At 35.1% G+C, this 22,729-nt stretch overlaps 1 protein-coding gene and 3 non-coding genes across 4 annotated transcripts; 3 read left to right on the forward strand and 1 right to left on the reverse strand.

Annotated features, from left to right (window-relative positions):
- Positions 1-6,134: 6,134 nt before the first annotated feature.
- ttc-37 (TPR_REGION domain-containing protein) lies at positions 6,135-15,128 on the forward strand. The gene is made up of 9 exons (NM_071994.6): positions 6,135-6,224; positions 6,278-6,501; positions 6,557-6,997; positions 7,910-8,683; positions 9,480-9,672; positions 10,509-10,853; positions 11,766-12,326; positions 13,206-13,670; positions 14,725-15,128. Exons 1-9 carry the CDS (start codon positions 6,141-6,143, stop codon positions 14,980-14,982), a joined length of 3,345 nt encoding a protein of 1,114 aa, NP_504395.2. The 5' UTR covers positions 6,135-6,140; the 3' UTR covers positions 14,983-15,128.
- A 1,354-nt stretch (positions 15,129-16,482) lies between these two features.
- Y49G5B.5 lies at positions 16,483-16,533 on the forward strand. The gene has a single exon (NR_068727.1). It is a non-coding gene; the product is annotated as an Unclassified non-coding RNA Y49G5B.5 (non-coding RNA).
- Positions 16,534-19,909: 3,376 nt separating this feature from the next.
- Y49G5B.2 lies at positions 19,910-20,043 on the forward strand. The gene has a single exon (NR_068728.1). It is a non-coding gene; the product is annotated as an Unclassified non-coding RNA Y49G5B.2 (non-coding RNA).
- Positions 20,044-21,742: 1,699 nt separating this feature from the next.
- Y49G5B.3 lies at positions 21,743-21,793 on the reverse strand. The gene has a single exon (NR_068729.1). It is a non-coding gene; the product is annotated as an Unclassified non-coding RNA Y49G5B.3 (non-coding RNA).
- Between the last annotated feature and the right edge of the window lie 936 nt (positions 21,794-22,729).

The raw sequence follows: 22,729 nt of genomic DNA on the forward strand, positions 1-22,729 counted from the left end.
CTGGAAAAAAAATAATGTGTACGGTGAAATAAAATGAACAAAATAGGAGAAAAAGAAGATATTGAAGGTTGCCTGTCTTGCCAAAATCCAATAAAATATACGAAAAACGATTGAAGAAGGGCACTAAGGCGTTATTTATGGGTATGGGAACGAAGTGCGCTAAATGAAAATGGGGGAAATGAGGTGGTGAAATTGAGAAAACAGATATTGAAACAGTGATATTTCTAATGGTACAACAACTTGAATATTTATTTTTGAAAGCGTGCAATTTTTCAAATCCTATAAAAATAATAGTTATGATAGATTTTTCAAAACTTTTTACTGGAAAACTCGCACAGATTTTTAGTACTGTGTCAAAAATATATAGTTGTTTTAAATTACGAACTAATATAATCAAACCAAAAAAATGTTCAAAAAACAGTTTTAAAGAAGCGAAAAAATATATGAAGTTTAATACTATGCTGTACAAAGGCATTTTGCCAAGCTTCTGCCAACTTCTGCCAGTTTTTTTCCAAGTCTTGGCAATTTTTGAATCTTTAGTAAAAAACTAAATATTTTCATCTAATTCAAACTATTCAAAAACAATTCACATCCTCAATAATAGCAAATGTTCCCCAATAAATGGTTTATCAAAAGTTTATAAAAACGAAAAAAAAAACATTTAAATTGAGTTTTTACAGTTTGCGAACTATCCACAATAAGGGAAGATTTTGTAAAAATATTTATAAGAAAAAAATGCAAAAAATTACAAAAACCAAATGCGAGATATTTCTTCTTGAAGAATTCAACAAATATAAATCGCCATACTGCAAACAAGAAAACCATGTGGTTTTGACAATTTTGACTCTGTGATTTGAAATTTATAAATTCTCAAGGGGCCGAGCCACCCTATTCTCGTCCATTTTCCCACCCTTTTCTTCATTTTTTACAGAAAAAAAACTGAGAGCTTCTGTGACCACACGCATCCACACACATTTCTAATTAACTTTGGATGCACATTATGAAAGAAGATTTTTGAGGCAAGGGCATTTAGATGAAGGAAGGGTCAGCGGATGAAAAATATTGAAAAGAGCAACATTGAGCAGGTTTTGAAAAGAGAAAAAGTTTCGCAAAATATTGGAAAAGAAAAGGAAGTACGGGTGGAAATCTTATACATATTTTGAGGTTTCAGTTAAGTCCACTCTAAGGCTTTTAGATAGGTCTACAACTGGTGCTCCATAATGAGCACCGTTGTTTGAAATTTTTGACAGTTTAAAAGAATTCCCAGAAAGTTGCAAATCGTCAAGAAATTACAGCGGACTGGCAGCTTTGTGGAAGTTAAAAAGAATAGGTTTTTGATAAGTTGGGAGGGGTTGCCAAAGAAGTGCCACCAGGGGGGTACAGCAAAATTTTCCGAACACGGCAGAATTCAAAAATGTGGATATGCCGAACTTGACATGCTCGGACATTAAAAAATTAGGTCACAAATATTGCGATTCTCTGGGTTCGCCGGAAACGGCAAATTCGCTGACATTGTTTTTTTGCCGAACTTGCTGAGCTCGTCAAATGAGCAAGCTTATAAGAACTCCCAATAATGGATGAGATTAGGTGAACGAAAACTTCAGAAAATATAGAAAATAATTTTTACGAAATTTTTACAAAATTTTTTACAGAGCAATAAAAAAATTCTGAAAGCCAAACAAAGCCCGAGCCACATAAAAAAACAAGAGTGACCATGTGTGGCAAGAATATTGAATGATCCACTTTATCTTTCTCTCCACATCCGAATACACACTCATCCCGTCATGCTCCATTAGCAATTCGGGTACTCTATTCCACTAAATTGACTCCACCTCCCCCCCCCCCCATCTATGGCTTTTTGTTGAAGTATCTAAAAGCTGCTCTTTTTCACACATTGCTCTCAACACACTTTCTCATTATAATCGCGCGCGAGAAGAGAAGAATCGAAATGTACTGAAAGGCATTATTATGGAGATGAGAAGTTAATCAACTTTGTCTTCTCTTCCTCTCTTTTGGAAAGGGACCATCGGTAATTCAATTGAGAAGCACCGCAACTCTCTTTCCTCTGTTATGAATTCAAAAACCGGCCAAAAGCTAAAGAAGCTGCCAAAAGTAAGATGGAAAAAGTTGAAGAGGAAGCCTAAAGGAAGTGGGAAACGGCCAAAAATCGCTCCCGTGGGTCTAATAACTACTGAAACTAGAAAGAAATGATGGATGAATGTGGCAGGTGGATCCTTGAAGTGTGAGCACTTGTATGGACCAAAGAATGGATGAGAGAAAGAAAGGACAATGGAAAGGACAACATATGAATATGTGAGATAGTATCTGATGAGTAAAAAGGAAGAGATTTACTAGATAAATATCCGAGGGACATATAAATTGTTGAATGGGGTGGATGGGTGGAGAGGAGGGTAGTTTGTCTTGTGTACTGGTGACAACAATTTTGAATGCGCACCACATTGGGCCACGCCCAGAAATTGGAGTTTTGAGAGACGGATGGAGTTTTCGGGTTATTTCACAATTGATTTAGATGTGTAATTTACCTTTTTTAATAAAACCTTTGGCGGGGATTCAGATTTTTCTAGAAAATGTTGGAAAATATTTTTGGCGGTACTTAAAACTTTTAGAAAAAATATTTGGAGGGAATTAAAAATTTTTTTTAACATTTTGGTGAGAAATTAAATTTGTTGGAACCATATTGTGTGGGAATTCAAATTTTTTTGGCAAGACTTTTTATTGGAATTCAAAGTTTTTGAGTAAAACTTAGGCGGGAGCTTAGCATTTCTGAGAATAATTTTTTTCTGAAATTGAAAATGTTAGAAAAAGTATTGGCGGTATTAGAAGATTTTTGAGAAATTTTTTGGCGGGAATTCAAATCATTTGGAAAACTTTTTGGCGAGAACTTAATTTTTTTTTTGAGAAAAAATTATAAAGTTTTGAGAGACGATGAAATTATTGGATTTTTTTTCGAATAACCAAATTGAAGCTGATTCGAATTTTTTAAGGAGCAAATTTTGACGGGTGTTCAAATTTTTTGAGAAATCTTTCGTCAAGATTCTGATGGGAGATTTTTGGAAACCTTTAATAAATTTTCTGAAAAGTATTGGGAATTTCGGAAAACTTTAAGAACGTTCTGAAAATTTCTAGAAAAATTTGAAAGCTTTTCGTGTCTTTTTCATAGTTATATCCGATGTTTTCAATACAAAAAAATACAAAAAATAATTAGGCAATACCTAACGGGACCCAAGTTATGAGGGCGGAACAGTATTGTTTGGCCGTGAAGCAGTGGAGCACGCTTGTACCTCAATTTCAAAATGCGAATTTTTAGGCGTCCGCATAATAAATCCTATCCAGGCTTACAAAACCCAAATGGCATTCACATATACTATACGTACATCAACTTAACTCGAGTTGACATTTCACATTTTGAAATTCTCAAACAACGACGATTCGAAATAAATTCAAAGGGTTTCTGCCGCCACACCACAGAACCAAATGTCGTCTTGTCACCCATTTGACACCAGTTGGGGAGTAAGAAGTATGACAAATGGAGGATTAGAAACAGAATACAAGGGAAAAGGGAATTTAGATGAGAAACAAAAAGGATATAAGTCAAACCAGATGGATTAGAATGTATAATATGAACATTGCAGAACAAACTTGAATGTTAACAATTTCAATTGAAATTCAAAAACAATTCCCCAGGCTTCTTCACCTAGAGCAGGCATCTACAAATCTTCTATAAAATTGGGCAAAATAGAAGAGAAAAAAAAACTAAATAACTTTGTGAAAGCTCTGGGAATTCAACTGAACGAGTGAATTATTGAGCAGGTTTTTTTTTCTGCGGCTCTTGATCATTTGAGAGCCCTGGCGGAGCTTTCATCAATTTGGAGAACACGAATGTGTGTTTTTTATTTCAGATAAAACAGAGGAGGAGAGTAGGGGGTTTTGGGAATTAGTAGCAAGCTTGAAGTTGGAGACTAGAGATGTTGAGATTTTAGCGACAAAAGTACGGTACCCGGTCTCGACACGACAAAATTTTGTTAAATAGTAAAAATTTTCTGAAAATTTTTGAGCCAGTTATTTGTGTTTTTTAAAAAGAGATTTCAATATTACAAAAATGTTGGTTTAGTATTTTTCTCGTATTTTTAGCGAAAAACATTTTTGTATTGGTTTTCGAAAAAAAAAGGTTTTTTTAAAATAAAAAATCGGATGCGATATTTTGCAATTTTTCCGACAAAATTACGGTACCCAATTTTTCTTACATTCGAAAAGTTGTGCACCTTTAAAGAGTACTGTACTTCTTCAAAATTTCGTTGCGGTGGAATTTTTATCAACATTTCATAGTTTTTCTCATAATTTGTGTTTCTATATATTTCTTAGCTTTTTAAAAACAAATAAATATATTTTAATCGAAAAACTATGAAAAATCGATAAAAATTCCGCAGCGACAAGATTTTGAACTTACAGTACAGTACTCTTTAATATTTTTTGTCGTGGCAAGACCGGGTATCGTATTTTTTGGAGAAAAAATCTCTAAATTGCCGGTTTTCGAATTTTTTAAAAATACGACAAGTCGAAAAGTTTTTCGATTTTTTTTTTTTTTTTAAATTCAATTTTTAAATAATTTCCAGCCATTTCTTTTCTTTTTAGAGAATAAATTTCTCGTTTTTCGTTTTTTAAAATCTAAACTTTCTCGACAACACCCTTGGCAGCAACAAATATTTAAAACTACAGTACTCTTTAAAGGTGCACACCTTTTTGAATTTCACAAAAATTAGTCGCGTCGAGAGATACAGTAATTTTGAGGCAGGAATCGTAAAATTTTGCGAATTCTTTAAAAAGATTTTGTCAAGAAATTCAAAAATTATTTAAATTGAAAAAACTATTGCAAACGTTACAAATAGGAAGCTAACATTGATTTTCAAAAAAAGAAAAATCGAAAATAGAAAAGAAATACTAAACCACGGACTTCCGCCTAAAAACTTACAAAAAGCAAAAAAAAATATATCAAAACGAGGAAATGAGTTGTTCATGAAAAGTTATTCTTTTTTTTTTTTGAAGGTCGAATTACTCTCGAAACCTTTTCATTTTTCTCAGCTCATCTTAACACAATGATGACATAGGCGAAACGCATGTGTGTTTCACTTTCATCTTTATTTCATCTCAAACTTTTTGACTCTTTCACTGACTTTGACTCCCACTCAGCTCAAATCAGTGGGAGCTCTGGGAGGAGAAGCCCCATGAAAATGATTTTTGAGAGGGTAAAGTGTGAGCGAATTTTGATGAATTGAGACCACTTACCACAAGGTTTTTGAGGTTTTTAACGCCCGTTGGGATATATAGGACAAAGAGATATTTTGTGTCAATAAGCACACTTATCTATACTTGAAAAGAAAGTTTATCTAGATTAGATCACGTATATAATTTTTTTTTAATGCAGAAGTTACAGGTAAAAAACCACGACAAATTTTTGTTAAATGCGAAAAGGCGTGCGCCTTTAAAGAATGCATACTGTAATTTTAAACTTTTCGTATTTTTTTTCGATTTTTCAAAGATTTTCTTTCGACTTGTCTTTAAATTTAGGCGTTTAAACACAAACAAAATCAATGAAAGTTTCGAAAAGTGAAGTTACAGTACTATTTAAAGGCGCACACCGATTTGCGTTCAAAACTCGGAAACTTAGGCGTCTAGATAATATAAACTAGCAAACTCCTCATGTATCCTGCAGCAGAACATTCAAGACCAGTTGCTGAAACAAAACGAATCTCACAGAGAACGTCTAGGTAGATATAAAATTGTTTTCCAGCGTCCATTCCTCCCACCCGAACTGCAGTTGTCAATGCCTGGCGTTTCTTCGGATCACACGCTCTCTCTCTCGTGCCCTCGCCGATCACCTGTGAACTGCACCGCCTGTTTTTATGTGCTCTTACCAGACTTTTTTAACAGTGAAAGATATTTGAAACCCGGAAATTTCTGCGGAAATCAAAATTTTGAAAAAAAAAACTAAATTTGAATTACGCGCGTATATCAGTGTTGCAATAGAGCGCACATGCATTTTCTATTTTTGCTGGGTTTTTTTCTAATTTAACATTATTTTTCCAGCTTTTTCTATAATTTTTAATGAATTATTTTCAGAAATGGGTGATTTAAAAGACGATCTGAAGTCGGCAGCAAGTTTATTAAAATCCGGTGAAAACGAAAAAGTTATAGAACTTCTTAATGTGAGTGGCGGCAAGAATTAACATTTTTTAAATTAAAAAATCACATTTTTCAGAAATACACAGAATCGTCAGATTATCGGGTGTTTTGTTTTATTGCACTGGCCTACTCGAATAATGCAGATTTCACGAATAGCTATAAAATGTACCGAAAAGCTGTCGACATCGACGAATCCAATCCGATGGCGTGGAAAGGACTTTTCAAGTTGTTCGAAGTCGAATCATGCACCCCGCCTGATCAGTTTTCTATTCGAATTTGTGAATTTATGCAAAACCAAGGGTAAATATATAAAAAATAAAGAATAAAATCACTTTTAATGCCAACAAAATTTCAGAGAAGAGAAAAAAGAACAAGCTGCTCAAGCTCGGCGGAGAATTTCTGTAGAATTGAAGTTGTGGCCGGAAATTCTCGAAAACTTTGATGTTCTGAATTTCAACACAGATTCTCTGAATCTCCGGAAGATTATTCAAGATCTCAGTTCTACAGGCGAAACTGCGCAAATGCTCCTAGAAAAATCATTTCAAGCGCTGGAAAAATTGAATATGCTGGAAAACGATGAGAGCTCGATGATGGCTTATTGTAAATTCACAAAATCAATGGATTCAGTTATTCAGCTTGTTAATCAACACAAAGACGCTGTTAAAGACGATTGGGTGCAGAGAAAATTGCTCGAAAATTCGTGCAAAGAGTTTTTCGAAACGAAGAAATTCCCCGATTTTGTTAGACTCGTTTCATGTGCATCATCATCAACTATGGATGTTCTTACCGCGTTGAAGTAAGGATTGGTTCCGGGTTTATGCTTGTAGCTAACCCCAAAAATGTGCCGATTTTCATAATGCGAAAATCAAAAATCTCGGAAAATTTTTTTTAGACTCAAAATTTTCTGAAAACACCGAATTTCATAACGAAACTTCTTGAAAACTTCTCAAAAAAAAAAGTTATGACGGCTCAAAAAATGGCCTAAAATTAGTTAAAATTTGAAATTTGACCGACTTGTCAATGTCGCAGCGGCTGGAAACAATTTTTTTGTAATCACCGTCAAATGTTGAGTATACAATGTAATTATCATGCGTTTTCAACTCGATTTAGGTATTTTAAAGTTGATGGACGAAGAGATTTAAAAAAAAAAATTTTTTTTGCCAAATCTCTTTGTCCATTGACTTTAAAATACCTAAATCCAGTTGAAAACGCATGATAATTACATTGTATACTCAAAATTTGACGGTGATTAAAAAAAAAAAATGTTTCCAGCCGCTGCGACATTGACAAGTCGGTCAAATTTCAAATTTTAACTAATTTCAGGCCATTTTTTGAGCCGTCAAAATTTTTTCTTGAGAAGTTTTCAAGAAGTTTCCTTATGAAATTCGGCGTTTTCAGAATATTTTCAGTCAAATAAGGCAATAAAAAAATTCGACTACACCACCTTCACGTGGTGTCAGGCTGTCTCAATACAGTTTGATCTACACGCTCTTAACCATGCGAAATCAGATTAGATGCCTGCGTCTCTTCTCCCGCATTTTTCGAAGATCAAAGTGAAATGGGACTTTCTGACTCCTTGTGCACCTTTAATTAGCGAAATAATGTGACATAAACGACCAGAGTATGCAATATAAAAGTAACCTACAATAATAAATAATAAAACCTAGAACTCTTCTATTAAATCCAAAGTCAATGAATTATTTTACAGAGAAAACGATATACCATCAGCACTTGAAGCATTGGAATGTGTAACAGATCACTCAGTATATCCGGATTGTCTTCTGTACGTAGGATTGCTGGCGGAAGTTGAAAACTGGGAAGCTGTGGAGAAATTGTCCCGTTCGATCATGCAAATTCAGCCATCTTCTACCTGTGACGGATGGATTGCTAGAGCCGTTCTCGAGATTAATCCAGAATCCTTCGAAAAGCTGAATAATCTTGGAGCTCTACCAAATCCAGAGTTTGCAGTGGAAAACTTGAAATTAGCATTCTTTTCTGGAAATAATGAGAAAATCGATAAACTCTTAAGCCTGTATGAGGCTAACACTGAAATTGGCATCATCTTACGACTTGTCAATGTGCTGCTCTCCAAGGAATCTGTTTCTCAGGAACATGTGGAACTTGCCGAGCAACTTTCAAAAGAATCCAGCCGAGAACTGGTGCTCGCCGCTGAAATTCGGCTCCGAGCGGGTCTCGACGCGAACACTCTACTAGTGAAAGCTGCCAAGCTGAATGTTCGGTGTAGCCGAGCATTCTTTCTTCTGGGCAACAGCATCGCGAAGAAAAATCTCACGAAAGCGAAATCTCTTCTCGAGCGGACAATTCAAATTCGGCCAGGAAACGAAGAGTACACACGGGCTCTATATGAAGTTCTCTCGATGAAAAATGCGTCAGCTGAAGCACGTGTGGAAGTTCTCAAAAGTTTTATGTCGACACGAAGAAGCCGACAAAAACCATTTTGGCTCGCCGATGCTCTTTCGACGTAAGATTCGGCCCAATTTTGGCCCAAAAAGCCCGAACTTCATAACCAGGACTATGAAAAATGTCTAAAAAAAAGGCAAAAAAAAAGCTAAAATCTGAAATTTTGCCAATTTTTGCGTGTTGCAGCCATCGAAAGTTGATTTTTTTTTTAGATTATTGTTTTATTCTACATATTGTATTATATTTTCACAAAGTTTTGGCATTCGTTTTTTTAACGGCGCACGGAGGAATTTTGATGGGTCTCGGCGCGAAAAAAAGTTTATGGTAATTACTTTCAAGAACTTTTCAATAAAATTACTTTCGTTTTTAGTGAATTTCGACGTTTTCTTTATCAATTTTCTGTTAAAAATTACGTTTTTGGAATTTTCGAGGCTGATTTTAAACTATTTTTAACAGAAAAATTAGTTTAAAATCACCTTTAAAAATTCCAAAAACGAATTTTTTAACAGAAAATTGATAAAGAAAACGTCGAAATTCACTAAAAACGAAGTAATTTTATTGAAAAATTCATAAAAATAATCATAAACTTTTTTTCGCGCCGAGACCCTTCTAAATTAATCCGTGTGCCTTTAAGTAAGCCTGTCAGAATTTTGGTAATGTAAAATATATTATACGACAATAATCTGATAAAAATCAATGCCCGGCCGCTGGACGTTGACAAAATTCCTGATTTTAGCAAAAATAAGGCCGTTTTTCGAGATTTTAGATCAATTTTTGAAAATTTTCGTTTTGAAGAATTCGGTTTTTGGATCATTTTACCATAATCCACCTATAAATTTGCATGTTCTTTTTTTCAGAATTTATCTGGAAATGAACAATATTTCCGACGCCATCGACGAACTTCAACAAATGGTCCGTCTCCACAAGGAAAATAAATCAGTTTGGGCTCGTCTTGCGGATGCATACACACGAAAAGGCCATCTTCGGGCCGCCGTGAGCTCGTACGCTGAACTCGCTGATATGGATGGGTGCCATGAATTTACTATTTCGGTTGGGAATATTACAACAATATCACGTGGTGTCGAAGTGTCTCATTTCGGGATCTACGTAGATCTACGAGAATTGCGCGAATTTAGACGCAAACTTCTCAACTGATTTCGCATAGTTAAAAGTGGCGTGGTCGAATTTTTTAAATTGCTTTATTAGACTCAAAATTTTCTGGAAACACCGAATTTTAGAATGAAACTTTTTGAAAACTTCTCAAAAAAAAAGTTATGACGGCTCAAAAAATGGCCTAAAATTAGTTAAAATTTGAAATTTGACTTGTCAGCGACTGGAAACTAATTTTTTTTGAAATTACCGTTAAATTTTGAGTATAAAATGTAATTATCTTGTGTTTAAACTTCATTTAGGTATTTTAAAGTCGATAGACGGCGAGATTTGATTTAAAAAAAGTTAAAAATCTCGCTGTCCATCAACTTTAAAATACCTAAATAAAGTTAAAAACGCAAGATAATTGACATGTATACTTAAAATTTGACAGGGATTTCAAAAAAAAAATTATTTCCAGCCGCTGCGACATTGTCAAGTCGGTCAAATTTCAAATTTTAACTAATTTTAGGCCATTTTTTGAGCCGTCATAACTTTTTTTCTGAGAAGATTTCAAGAAGTTTCATTATAAAATTCGATGTTTTCAGACAGTTTTAAGTCTAATAAAGCAATTTTAAAAAAATCGACTACACCACTTTTAACCATGCGAAATCAGTTAAGATGTCTGTGTCTAAATTCCCGCAATTCTTGTAGATCTACGTAGATCAAACCGAAATGAGACAGAAGGACACCACATGCGAGATTAGTCAAAAATTGGAAAAAACGACTAATTTCAGATCACACGAGTTCTGATCCAGCTGCGAGAATACGATGAAGCCCTCGAAAAACTCGCCGAGTTCCGTCAAAGAATTGCCGAACAGAATCTGGAGTGTTGTTCAGAGACTTCAATCGTGCTAGACTTTACTGAAGCTGAAATTCGACTAAATCTACATGAAACCACAAATGGAGAGCACAAATTTGTACATCTGAAAGAGGCTTTAAGGCTTCTGACACGTTGTATTGATGAAGAAGGAAGCTCAAAGTATTCGATTGTTTTTAAGCATCTTGGAGATGTACTTTTAACAATTTCAAAGTATGCAGAAAGAGTTATTCCTTTATTTGAAATTGAGGAAAAATGGAAGGTAATTGGTTTTTTAAACTTATTTAAAGATGGAGTCGTAAAAAATGGAAAAATTTTCGATTTTTCGATTCTCCGGAAAATAGAAATATCGAAAAATTGTTCAGAAAATTAACCATAGATTTTATTTTTTAAATCTAATTTTGCTTATATTGATAAGAAAAAAACATAAAAATTTATTCTAAAAAGAAGAATAATGGCCAAAATATTAATCTAGTTTTTGAAAAATCGAAAACACGATAAAATCAATTTTTTTTCGATTTTCAAAAAATCAGGCAAAATAATTTTGTACCAAAAAAATCCTAAAAATAAAAAAATTTGATGCTAGATATTATTTTTAATGTAATTTTCTCAAGAAATGTTGCTAAATGTATTTTAAATATAATTATGGCGTCACAACTGTATTAAAATACATGTTTTTTTATGTATTTATACAGTTGTGGCGTAATTTTTCAAAACTTTTTTAAATTTTCGGCACTACTGGATTTTTTAAATTTTTTTTGGCCCCAAAAAATCAATTTTTCGTCAAAATAGCAAAAAATCGAATAAAAAGCTCAGAAAATTAACTTTAAAATATTTTTTTATTTAATTTTATTAAAAATTGATGAAAAAAAAATACCCTAAAATGCTGAGCTAATTTTTTAAAGATATTTTGAGCCACTAGTTTTTGTGAAAACATCGCCTGAAAGCAATTTCAAATCTAATTTTCTCTGGTTTAATCTTTTTTTATCAACAAAAAAAAGCCAAAAAAAATTGTATGCTTGTATTTAATTTAAAAAAACAGTGAAAAGGTAACAAATCGTTTTTTTTAATCTAAAATACCAAATAACTAATTTTTCATCAAAATACCACAAAAACAAAACAACCAAAAAAACATTTCCCCATGGAAATCGAATTTTTAATTTTTAATTTTCAGGTCACCACGCCACTGGAATGCGTTACAAAATCTGCCTCCTTCTACATGGCAGTTCTACGATTCCAGAACAACGATGCTCTGGCGTGGTACGATGTTTCTGTGGCTCTTCTAGCACAGTTCAAATTGGAAAAAGTCCCAGAAATTTTGACAAAAGTGCAACGAATGCTCCAACATGCTCTCTCGCTCACAAGTGTCGAGTCACTTCTCTCATCAATTTGGACACTTCTAGCAGAAGCCAAACGACTTGCTGAGCAACCGGCGAGCCATCAACTTCACTGTCTATCGAGAGCTCTTCAATTAAATAAAGCGAATGATTCTGCATGGTTGAAAGTGGCGGTTCTTTGTCTTGAAATGGGAATGATAAATGAGTCGTCACGAGTTCTCGAGCAAACCATCAAATATAATCCACAAAATGCAGATGCTTGGTGCACCTGGGCACAGACTGCTCATCTACAGGGTGATGCTCACGAGGCTCTTGCCATGTTCCGACAGGCTCTTTTTGTTCGTCCAACGCCTGCAGCGGTTGTTGGATATTCTACGTACCTTTGTGATAGTTTGAAGGTACACCAAAAAAAAAAATTTCAATTTTTCGTACAGTTATATAAAAAATGAAAAAAAAAACATGTAATTGTCTTTTAAAAATAAAAAAACGGCAAAAATTTCAAGCTATTTTTTGAAAATTTTCGATTTTCCAGCAACTGAAAATTCGAAATAAATTTTTTTATTGATAACATTGAATTTTTTTTCTGATCATTTTTTCTTCGATGTTTCGAATTTCTCGGAACACTGCCGAATTTCGCCAAAAATTGGAAAAAAAAAACCGCAATTCGACGAAATTAAGTTGGCCGAAAATTTTTCGATTTTCAACTGAAACATGGAGAGAAAAATTTTATAAACAAATTTATAACATTACATTTTTTTTTGTTAATTTTCTAAAAATTTTTTCTTCGATATTTCGAATTTCCCGGAACACTGAAAAAATCACAATTTGACGAAAATAAATTGTCCGAAAACTCTTAACAAAAAAAAACCAGCAAACTCAAAACTTGCCGGAATTTTCGGGCAAATTGTCGGTTAGCCGAATTTGCCTAAAGCTCAAAAAATTGGCAATTCGCAGACTTTGCTGCACATTTTTTTGTTTCAGTAAAAATCGAAAAATCGACCAATTTTCTATTTTCCGAGAAATTGAAAAATCGATAAAAAATGTTCAGAAAATTAACCATAAAATTCAATATTCTTCTTCAACTTTTTTGTTTGTTGTGTTGATTTAAAAAAAGCATAAAATAGCATATAATTTTTTTTTCTGAAAAGAAGAAAAACGACCAAAATTTTAAGATATTGCTGGAAAAATCGAAAATTTTTCGTTTTTCGATTTTTATTTAGAAAAAAAAACGAAAAAACCGGTACCCTTGACCCCTAAATTATTCGATTTTTTTTCAGAAAAAGCCAGCCCGATTTGATTCAGCAACTGCCGCTCTGGACTTTGAATCAATTATCGACTTGAAGGATCTTGCATCAGCAGATGAAAAAGTTCTATATCACCTCGGCCTGCTTGCCGATCTATTCGGATGGTATCCACAATCACTAGAATGCTTTGAAATATGTGGAAAATTGAATGTGACTAGTGAAATTGAACTTGCCAAGATCAAATCGAGCATCCTGTATCCCGACGAACATTTGAATAAAATTAAGAAAACTACACCTGCAAACTCTCGAATCGGTGGAATGATGAACCTCGGCAGGGATGATTGTTTCGCTTTTTTGACAGCTGAAATGGATGTATACAGAGATCTTTATCGATTTATCGAACAAGATGATGCCGTCGCGTTCAGAAAACTCTATTTGGGATGTGTCAAGGGAATTTCGGTGCCGCTTTTCATTTCTGGACTCATCATTCGTAAAGTTGTAAGATTTTGCTTTAAATTACAGAAAATATACCGTAATAACCTAATTTAACTGTAAATTTCTTTTAATTAAAAAAAATAAATTTTTCAATTTTTCAAAAATAAAAGAAAAACGGCCGAATTAAATTTGAATTCCCGTCTGTTTGCCATTTTTTAAAGAACATTTTTCCGCAAAAAAAATTATAAATAAAAATATTAAATTGTCGGTTTTTAGGCTAGTTTTGAATTTTCCGCTTTCATATCCAATTTTCACATAATTTTTTTTTACTTATAAAAAATTTATAGAAAAAATTATAGAAAATTGCACGAGAAAAACAGAATTATCAAAAAATATGTTGACTTTTATGTTAAAAAAAATTATTTTTTTCTAAAAAAAATGAGAATTCACATGAAATTGTTTGAAAATTGGATTTTTCAACAAAAAAAAACATCGAAAAATGGAAATTTTCAATTTTTGCATTTTTCAAAAATCTGAAAACCACCCTTTGAACTTTTTTGCTGGGGAATTTGAATCGATCATCAATTGGTTGCCGATAAAAAAATATTTTTAATAAAAAACTTGGATAAAACTGCAAAAGAACATACATTTTCAATTGATATTGAGGAAATTTTTTTTTTTTAATCATAAAATTCCAAAAAAAAAAAAAAGAAGTTACAGTACTCATTTTTCATTTGACCGAAAAATTGTCGTTTTGAGACCGGGTACTATATTTTTGGCGGAAAATCGCAAAATTGCTTGTTACAATACTCCGTCTTAAGATTGCGTATTGCACAACATAGTTGACGCGCAAAATATCTCGCAGCGAAAACTACAGTAATTCGTTAAATTACTACCATAGCGCTGGTGTCGATTTACGGGATCTCGATTTTTGAAATAATCGAGCCCGTAAATCGACAAAATCGCTACAGTAATCATTTAAAAAATTACTGTAGTTTTCGCTACGAGATATTTTGCGCGTCAAGTATATTGCGCAATACGCATTCTCAGAATTTAAAGTTTTAAAATAATAAGATATTTCCATCTTTTCGAAATTAATAAAATAATTTTATTTCAGAATCTCTCAACTGAATTCATTCGAGCTATCCATGATGCACTGCCACGTCATGAACTCGTCGACTATTTTCCTACCGTACTACCCGAAGGAATGGACAACGGATTACGTCATTTGGAGCAAGATGGAGAAGAGCCATTTAGATATAGTCATCGATCTGCTCACCGCCTGCTAGATGAGCTGAAACGACTGCGCACTGAAGTTGAAGAGGAAAATGCGACGAAAATTGCAACCTCAAATGAAGAAGAAACTGTCGAGTAAATAGTTGTTAATTATTTATTTTCTTGGTTTTTTGATTTAGTTTTTTTTTTGTATAATTTATTTGATTCTCCCCGTAATATTTCATATTTCACGAGTTATTTAATTTTCCTGAAACCGGTGAAAAATATATATTCAACTTTTTTCTTATCACTTATCATTTATTGTAAAAATTTCCAGTCAAAATCATGGTGATTTCAATACTTTTGTTGGGTTTTCTTCTCTTCTACATTGCGCGTTTTGTTTTAATGAGGACCGCCCTTGTGATCTACACGTTTTTCAGAAATTTGATACTTTATGCCCTATCCGCTCGGCGAGTTTCATACTTTTAGAGTCTGATTTTTTAAAATTTTTCTTCAAAAAAATCCAAAATGTTCTCTCAAATTCTGAAAAACTACGAAAAAACGGAAAAAATCGCGGAAGAATGAAAAATCCAACTTTAAAAAGCCCAATTTTTAAATTTTGGTTTTTTGGCAAAATTTTGAATATCCTCAAAACGAGAACTGCGACCATCCAGCGATTAATCAGATAGAGTAGGCGGAGCTCGAAGACGCTGATTGGTTCGAAAGTGGGCGGAGCGAATCGCTGATTGGTCGCAGTTTTTATTTTGGAGGAAATTCAAACATTATGCAGCAAAAAATAGTTAAAAAATCATGTATTGATTTTAATTTAACCCTCCCGACAGGGTCGGTGAATTGTAATTTCTAGAATTATTTTTTTTTGTGTAAAATATTTTCTGAATTTTTGAAATTTTAGAAAATTTGGAAGTTTTTGATATTATTGTATTTTTTGATATTTTTGTAATTTTTTGATATTTTCGGAATTTTTGGATTTTTTAAATGATATTTTCGGAAATGTTTGATAGTTTTAAAATTGGATTTTTCATTCTTTTGCCAATTTTTTTTCAAATTTGAGACAATTTTCGGCTTTTGTGAAGCGAAGCCCACAATTCTCACGTGGTGACAGACTGTCTCATTGCGGTTTGATCTACAAAAAATGCGGGAATTTTTCCCCTGGAAAAATGTGACGTCAGAACATTCTTAGCTATGCGAAATCAGTTGAAAAGTCTGCGTCTCTTTTCCCGCATTTCTCGAAGATCATACCATTTTTGACACCATGTGAATTCTTCGTTTCATCAGTTCGTCCGTGATCCGATCAGAATCCGAACTCTGAAGTGTAGTTTGATGTTATCTCAATCGATCTTATCAAATAATCAAAGATAGACACACTCATTACAAGCTAATTGATTAATGGTGAACGTCCAATAATTTGTTGGAAGACACTCGGAAGACAAAAACTTGTTGAGCACGTAACAGCTGACTATGTCTTGCTCCGTGCTGGACACACGAGCTCAAACATGTTCTTCTCGTCTAAGGCCATTATGTTTCTATTTTGATTTTAGGCCCCTCGTTTTAGAGGCATAAAGAGAGGGGGGAAGGAGTGCAAATAGATGTATACAATAATAATTGTTTGGTGGAACTTTTTTTCGTGAAAAGAGAAGGTGGCGGCGGGGGGTCAGAGAAGCATTTTTGACAAATGTTCTCAACAAATGTCGGCGGTAGCCATCATCAGATTTTTCTTTTTCACGCACTCTTCTCGTTGCACACACACACACACATTCCTCGAAAAATCCCTTTCCTCACCTTTCTCTACTCACCTGAGAAATTGTTGCCAAAATATCGAAAAATCTGGGCTCTGGGCTCCTTTTTTTCCTAGTTTTATTGAGATGACTTCCTCAAACTCTCCGCCGCGCGTCATCATTATATTTGTGAACATGTGTTCTGCTCCACTAAAGCTAACCGGTTTCCATCTAGGCTCCGCTGCTGGGTTTTGATTGTTTTGATTTGTTTCGGGAAGTGAACGAGTGGTGACCGGTGGATGGAGTGGGGGGAGAATAAACGGGAAAAAAGGTGTATTAAGGTTTCCGTTATGTTTTCAAGTCAACACGCTAGATCGACCTCTTGTGTGTTTTTTTTTTATTTTTGGAGTCGTAATTTTTTTGAGAAATCTAGGCATCTAGATGGCAAGTGCCATTTCGGCAAATTTTTTTTGTCGACAAATTCGGCAAATTGGCGATTTGACGGAAATTTCAATTCCGGCAATTTTCAGATTTTCCGGAAATTTCAATTCCGGCAATTTTCAGATTTGCCGGAATTTTTATTTTTGGCGAATTGCCGATTTGCCGGAAGTTTTCTATTCCAGCAATTTACCGATTTGCCGGAAATTTTTATTTTTGGCAAATTGCCGATTTGCCGGAAATTTTTATTTCCGGCAAATTGCCGATTTGCCGATTTGCCGGAAATTTTGATTTTCGGCAATTTGCCGATTTGCCGAAAACTTTTATTTCCGGCAATTTTCAGATTTGGCGGAATTTTTTATTTCCGGCAAATTACCGATTTGCCGGTTGGTTTTTGGCAATTTTCAGAATTTGCGGAACTTTTTGTTTTCTGCAATTTTCAGAATGGCCGACAATTTTGATTTTCGGCGAATTGCCGATTTGCCGAAAATTTTCATTTCCGGCAATTTACCGATTTGCCGGAAATTTCGATTTTCGGCAAATTGCCGATTTGCCGGAAATTTTCATATTCGGCGATTTGCCGATTTGCCGGAAACTGATTCGTTTTATTTTTGAAAAATCGAAAATTGTTCATTATTTGATATTTGAAAAATCAAAAAAACAAAATTTTCTACAGCTTTTTCTCAATATGCCATTTTTTGCAAATACCGTACTCTCTCGGCTACAATAAATTATTGTAATTACGTAGAAGTCAAAACATTTTCACCATATCTCAAGCGCAAAGGTCTCACCACTAGAAGTTACAGTAATTTGTTATCCGCGTGGCGAGACCTTTGCGCGTCAGTTGTAGCGATAATTCTCTTCTTTAGACGCCTACGTAATAGCAACCACTATCAAAGTAACGTTTTAAATTTAAATTCGATGTCGTTAATGATTTTTAAAAAATCATTTTGCGAAGCCATACTTCCCAACTAATATTTCAAAAGTTGAAACATATTACCCACTTCGTCTATACAAGTTTTTCACACCTAATTCATTTCCTATTCCACTTCAGAAAAAAAAGGTTTTTCGCATTCTTCTTATGTTTCATACACTTCACACAAAAAACGTCACACCACCACTGTCAAAAAAAACCGCCGAAAAACAAAACGTCGGATACTTTACCCGGAAATCCCTGCCGACAACAACGACATAATTTTGACGTTTTTTCATCCACATTTCCGCGCACAAGAAACACCTGCTTTTGGGTTTCAAATTTCGCGCCGCCAATCATTGAAACCCCCGAGTGGCGCCGGAAGGGGAAAGAGCCGCGGCGAGCAAAACATACAAAAACCGAGAGATTTTCATCGTTAGTCCATTCGCTCAAATCAGCTGCTTTCATCGTCTTGTCTTTCATGTACTTTGAACCGGTGTTAGAAAACACCGTTTTTAGCACAACTTTTTTCCGGATAAGAAATTTTAGGGTCGCTAATAAAGTTGATAAGGTCTTCTTCCACGTGACCTAACTTGTCGTTTCAGTTTGTTCTTCGCCTTTTTTTTCTAAGAACATATTGTGCTAATATTGTGTCGTCGTATCAGGATTACACGCGTAAGACAGTAGGTCACAAGTAGGTCATCAAATATTTGAAAGTGGCGCGAAGTACACCGACTTTGCGTAGTTGTTTTAGAAAGAAGGACAAAAAGCTTAGATAGAACGAGATAGGAACTTATTCAAAAGTTCACTGTTTGTTGTGACCTACTCTCTGCCTTCTATAAATAGCCTTATTACGAGAACACGAAAATCTGATAATGCATATTGCGCAACATATTTGATGCGTAAAATATCTCGTAGCGAAAATTACAGTAACTTTTTAAATGACTACTGTAGCGCTTGTGTCGATTTACGGACTCGATTTTCGGAATGATTTCTCTTCAGTTTTCCTTTGTTTTTTTTTTCGTATAAACATTACAAAATTAAATGAATAAAAACAAAGGAAAACTGGATATTTTCTTTCCGAAAATTGAGCCCGTAAATCGACACAAGCGCTACAGTAGTCATTTAAACAGTTACTGTAGTTTTCGCTACGAAATATTTTGCGCGTCAAATATGTTGCGCAATACACATTCTCAGAATCTTCCATAATATATTACACGTGGTGCATAATATATTACACGTGGTGTCAGAAAGTCTCATTGCGGTTTGATCTACAAAAAATGCGGGAATTTTTTTTCCCAGAAAAATTGTGACGTCAGCACACTCTTAACCATGCGAAATCAATTGAGATGTCTGCGTCTCATCTCCCGCATTTTTCGTAGATCAAAGCGAAATGGGACTTTCTAGCTCCACGTGCAATCAGAAACTAACTATGCAAGCATTTTTTTCTGTCCCACTAGAACTAAAGTTTATCAAAACCACATGCCCTTTGTATTTTTATTTATTTATTTTCTATTGCATCTTCCCCCGGCAATTTATTCTCCGAACTTTTCGCACTCTCCGATTTTGCCATAGAATATTCAAGTTGCCTACGTATGTTGCAAATGTAAATTCGAATGTGGTATTCAATTCAGAATTCGAATATATTTCAATAGGGAGAGAGAGAGGTAGCGTAAGATTTCAAACCTTATTGCATTATAATAATACTTCGAACAACTAGAACTAGAACCCTAATCAAATCACTTTGAAAGAAGTGTACTGCGTGTGATATCACACACACACCAAGAGAGACACCTCTAACTAATCATAGGGCTTCATTAAAATCGAATGTAAAAGTCACCACCTTTTTACACTTCTTCCCCCCCTCTCTTTCTCCTTTCGTTTTGTTTTTTTTTGCATTTGTCCCTTAGTTTTGTTTATACCGGTACAAGGCGGTGTCAAGCCCCCCCTCCGTCCAAAAATTTTCTAAACTTTTCCCTGAAAGTTCGCACTTTCTTATTGGCACACTCATTGCCGTTTCAAGTGTTTTCTCGTTATGCAAAGTTGCAAGTTTTCCGAAATTCGTGAATCGCTAATTTCAAATCCGTATGAGCTCTGAGGAGTGAAGAAGTTGGGGGATAAGTGCAAACAAGCTGGTGGGCGTACACTTTCATCAAGTGGGCCATGGGGTTTTTGAATTTTGAATTAGGATTCATTTTGTTAAGGTTTTGAAACAAAAAATCCCCTGTGTTGGTCGATTTACATTTCATATCTACCTGCCTGCCTACATGCCCACCTGTCTGACTGCCTACACCCCTACTTGTGTGTCTGCCTACGTACCTACCTGCCAACCTACATGCCTACCCACCTAACTGTCTGACTGCCTACGCCTCTACTTGTTTTCCTGCCTACATACATACCTGACTGCCTGCCTACATACCTACCTGCCTGCCTGCCTTCGCCCCTACTTGTTTGCCTGCCTACATACATACCTGACTGCCTGCCTACATACCTACCTGCCTGCCTGCCTTCGCCCCTACTTGTTTGCCTGCCTACATCCCTACTTGCGAGCCTGCCTACATACCTACCTGCCTGACTGTCTACAAACCTACCTGCCTGGTTGCCTACATACCTACCTGCCTGGTTGCCTTCGCCCCTACTTGTTTGCCTGCCTACATCCCTACTTGCGAGCCTGCCTACATACCTACCTGCCTGACTGTCTACAAACCTACCTGCCTGGTTGCCTACATACCTACCTGCCTGGTTGCCTACATCCCTATTTGGTCGCCTGCTAACGTACCTGGCAGTCCATTTTTGTCCTACTTTGCATATGTTCTTGAGAGGCCAAATACAGAAATTTGCCAAAATGTGTGAAATCCCCGCCGCGAGATCATTAGATGAACACATATGTACACACAACCGGTCTTTTCCCTATTTTCATTTTGCAACTTGACACCTTTTTCCCCTCTTTCACCCCTTGGTTCATCCACACAGGGCGGTCCACACCGCCTGTGATGAAATAAAAACAAAAGTGTCGCCGCCACAACGCTAGTCAATATCCTCGCCCAGTTGATTGTGTAATAGGCGGAATCAACACTTTCCCGTGATATTTATGGGACACTTTAATCATTCGGATTGACTACTGAGTTCCCATCTCGAGAGTCCACATCGCATTTTCGTACTATGAGGGTTTTTGCGAAGAGTTGAGGGGAGTGTGGAAAATAAACCAAAACTACAGTAATCCTGCTCTACCGCTTCCAATTTTTGCTCATTTTTCCTCAGCTTTTCCTGGATTTGTGCAATTTTTTGTTGTTGTTTGTATTGTCCACCCATATACAAGTATATATATGTGTTCGTATTTACCCATTTCGTCGTTCTCGCCTAAAATCTTCTTTTCCACACACACACACACACACACACACACACAAAAACTTATTTTGGCAAAAAAAAGATGCAGAGACGAGCAAAAAAAAAGAGCAGGACGAGAAAATCCTTTTCGTCGTCTAAATCGCAGCTTATTGAGTTGTTTTCTTTGATCACAAATATGTACAGCTCAGTTAACAGAATAATTGGCGGCACTCTGCATTGATTTCCCAGACTTAGAAGGATCTTCCTGTTGAATTAAAGTTGGCTCGTTCTAAGAGTACTGTAACTCTTTGGAGGTTCAAGTTGGAGTACCAAAATCTGGGGCTTTTCTTTTTTTTAGGTCCGTTGGTCTAAAAAAGGAAAGTCTCAGATTTCGGTACCTAGGTACGTAGCTACGTAGGTACTTAGCTACGTAGGTACGTAGGTAGTTTGGTATGTAAGTACGTAGGCACGTAGGTATTTTGGGATGTGGGTTTTAAAGAAACCAAACGTCACATTTATCATACTTGAAACACTACAAAAAATCACCACAAATGAGCTCCACGCTAAGCTCCTCTGCTCTCTTCGATGCCCTTTTTCGTCTCACTTATGGCGTTGCAGAAGCGGCAGCAGTTTGTTGTGTTTTTTATGTATGTATGTTTTTTTTTGCTTTCTCTTCTCTGATTCTCTTCTTGAAGAGGAACTGAACACGTCAAAAAAAGAGAGAAGATGGATTGAAAAAAGTTTTTTTTTTCTGTTCATCGAAGGCGTAATACTTAATCCGAAGGGTTAGAGATGCGAGAAATAGAGGTATTCGCGTTTTTTTGTGACCGAAAATTCTCATGGCCTATGTTTTGTGATCAGTGCGAGTAAGATTCCGTTGCAATTAGAAGAGCATTGAATGGCTCCGATTTCTGTGTGGGAAAATGCGGTCAGTTTTCGAGAAAAGTCAAGGCTCTAGAAAATGAAGGCCACATTTCAATGTGATTGCTAATAGCAATTTTGCCGTAGATTCAAAGGTGTAGATTTTCGGCAATTGCTAAAAAAAATTAATAAAAATTAAAAAAAAACCGAAAATTTTTAGAAGGTTTCTTTAAAAAGAAAAACACCTAAAATTGCCTTTTTGAAATTTGGGAATTTCCAAAAAAAATGTGCAAAACCACAAATTGCCAAAAATGTTCGGCAATTGCCGTTTTTTCGGCAAATCGGCAATTTATCGCTTTGCCGGAAATTTTCAGTTCCGTCAATTTGACGATTTGCCGGAAATTTTATTTTTTGGCAAAATGCCGATTTGCCGGAAATGCTTAGAAAAATTTTTTATAAGAAAAACACCTAAAATTGCCTTTTTTTGAAATTTGGGAATTTCGAAAAAATGGGCAAAACCACAATTTGCCGGAAATTTTTGGCAAATCGGCAATTTATCGCTTTGCCGGAAATGTTTCGAAGGATTTTTTTAAATTTTAATTTTTTTAAAAACCACCCAAAATTGCCTTTTT

Source organism: Caenorhabditis elegans, chromosome V (genome assembly GCF_000002985.6).
Source record: "Caenorhabditis elegans chromosome V".
NCBI classification, from domain to species: Eukaryota; Metazoa; Nematoda; class Chromadorea; order Rhabditida; family Rhabditidae; genus Caenorhabditis; species Caenorhabditis elegans.

Bases quoted from the DNA above. Each gene is read 5' to 3' on its own strand.
- ttc-37 (NM_071994.6), top strand. From the start codon at position 6,141: ATGGGTGATTTAAAAGACGATCTGAAGTCGGCAGCAAGTTTATTAAAA. The intron at 6,225-6,277 runs GTGAGTGGCGGC...CACATTTTTCAG, and splicing joins AAGTTATAGAACTTCTTAAT to AAATACACAGAATCGTCAGA. The intron at 8,684-9,479 runs GTAAGATTCGGC...TCTTTTTTTCAG, and splicing joins CTCGCCGATGCTCTTTCGAC to AATTTATCTGGAAATGAACA.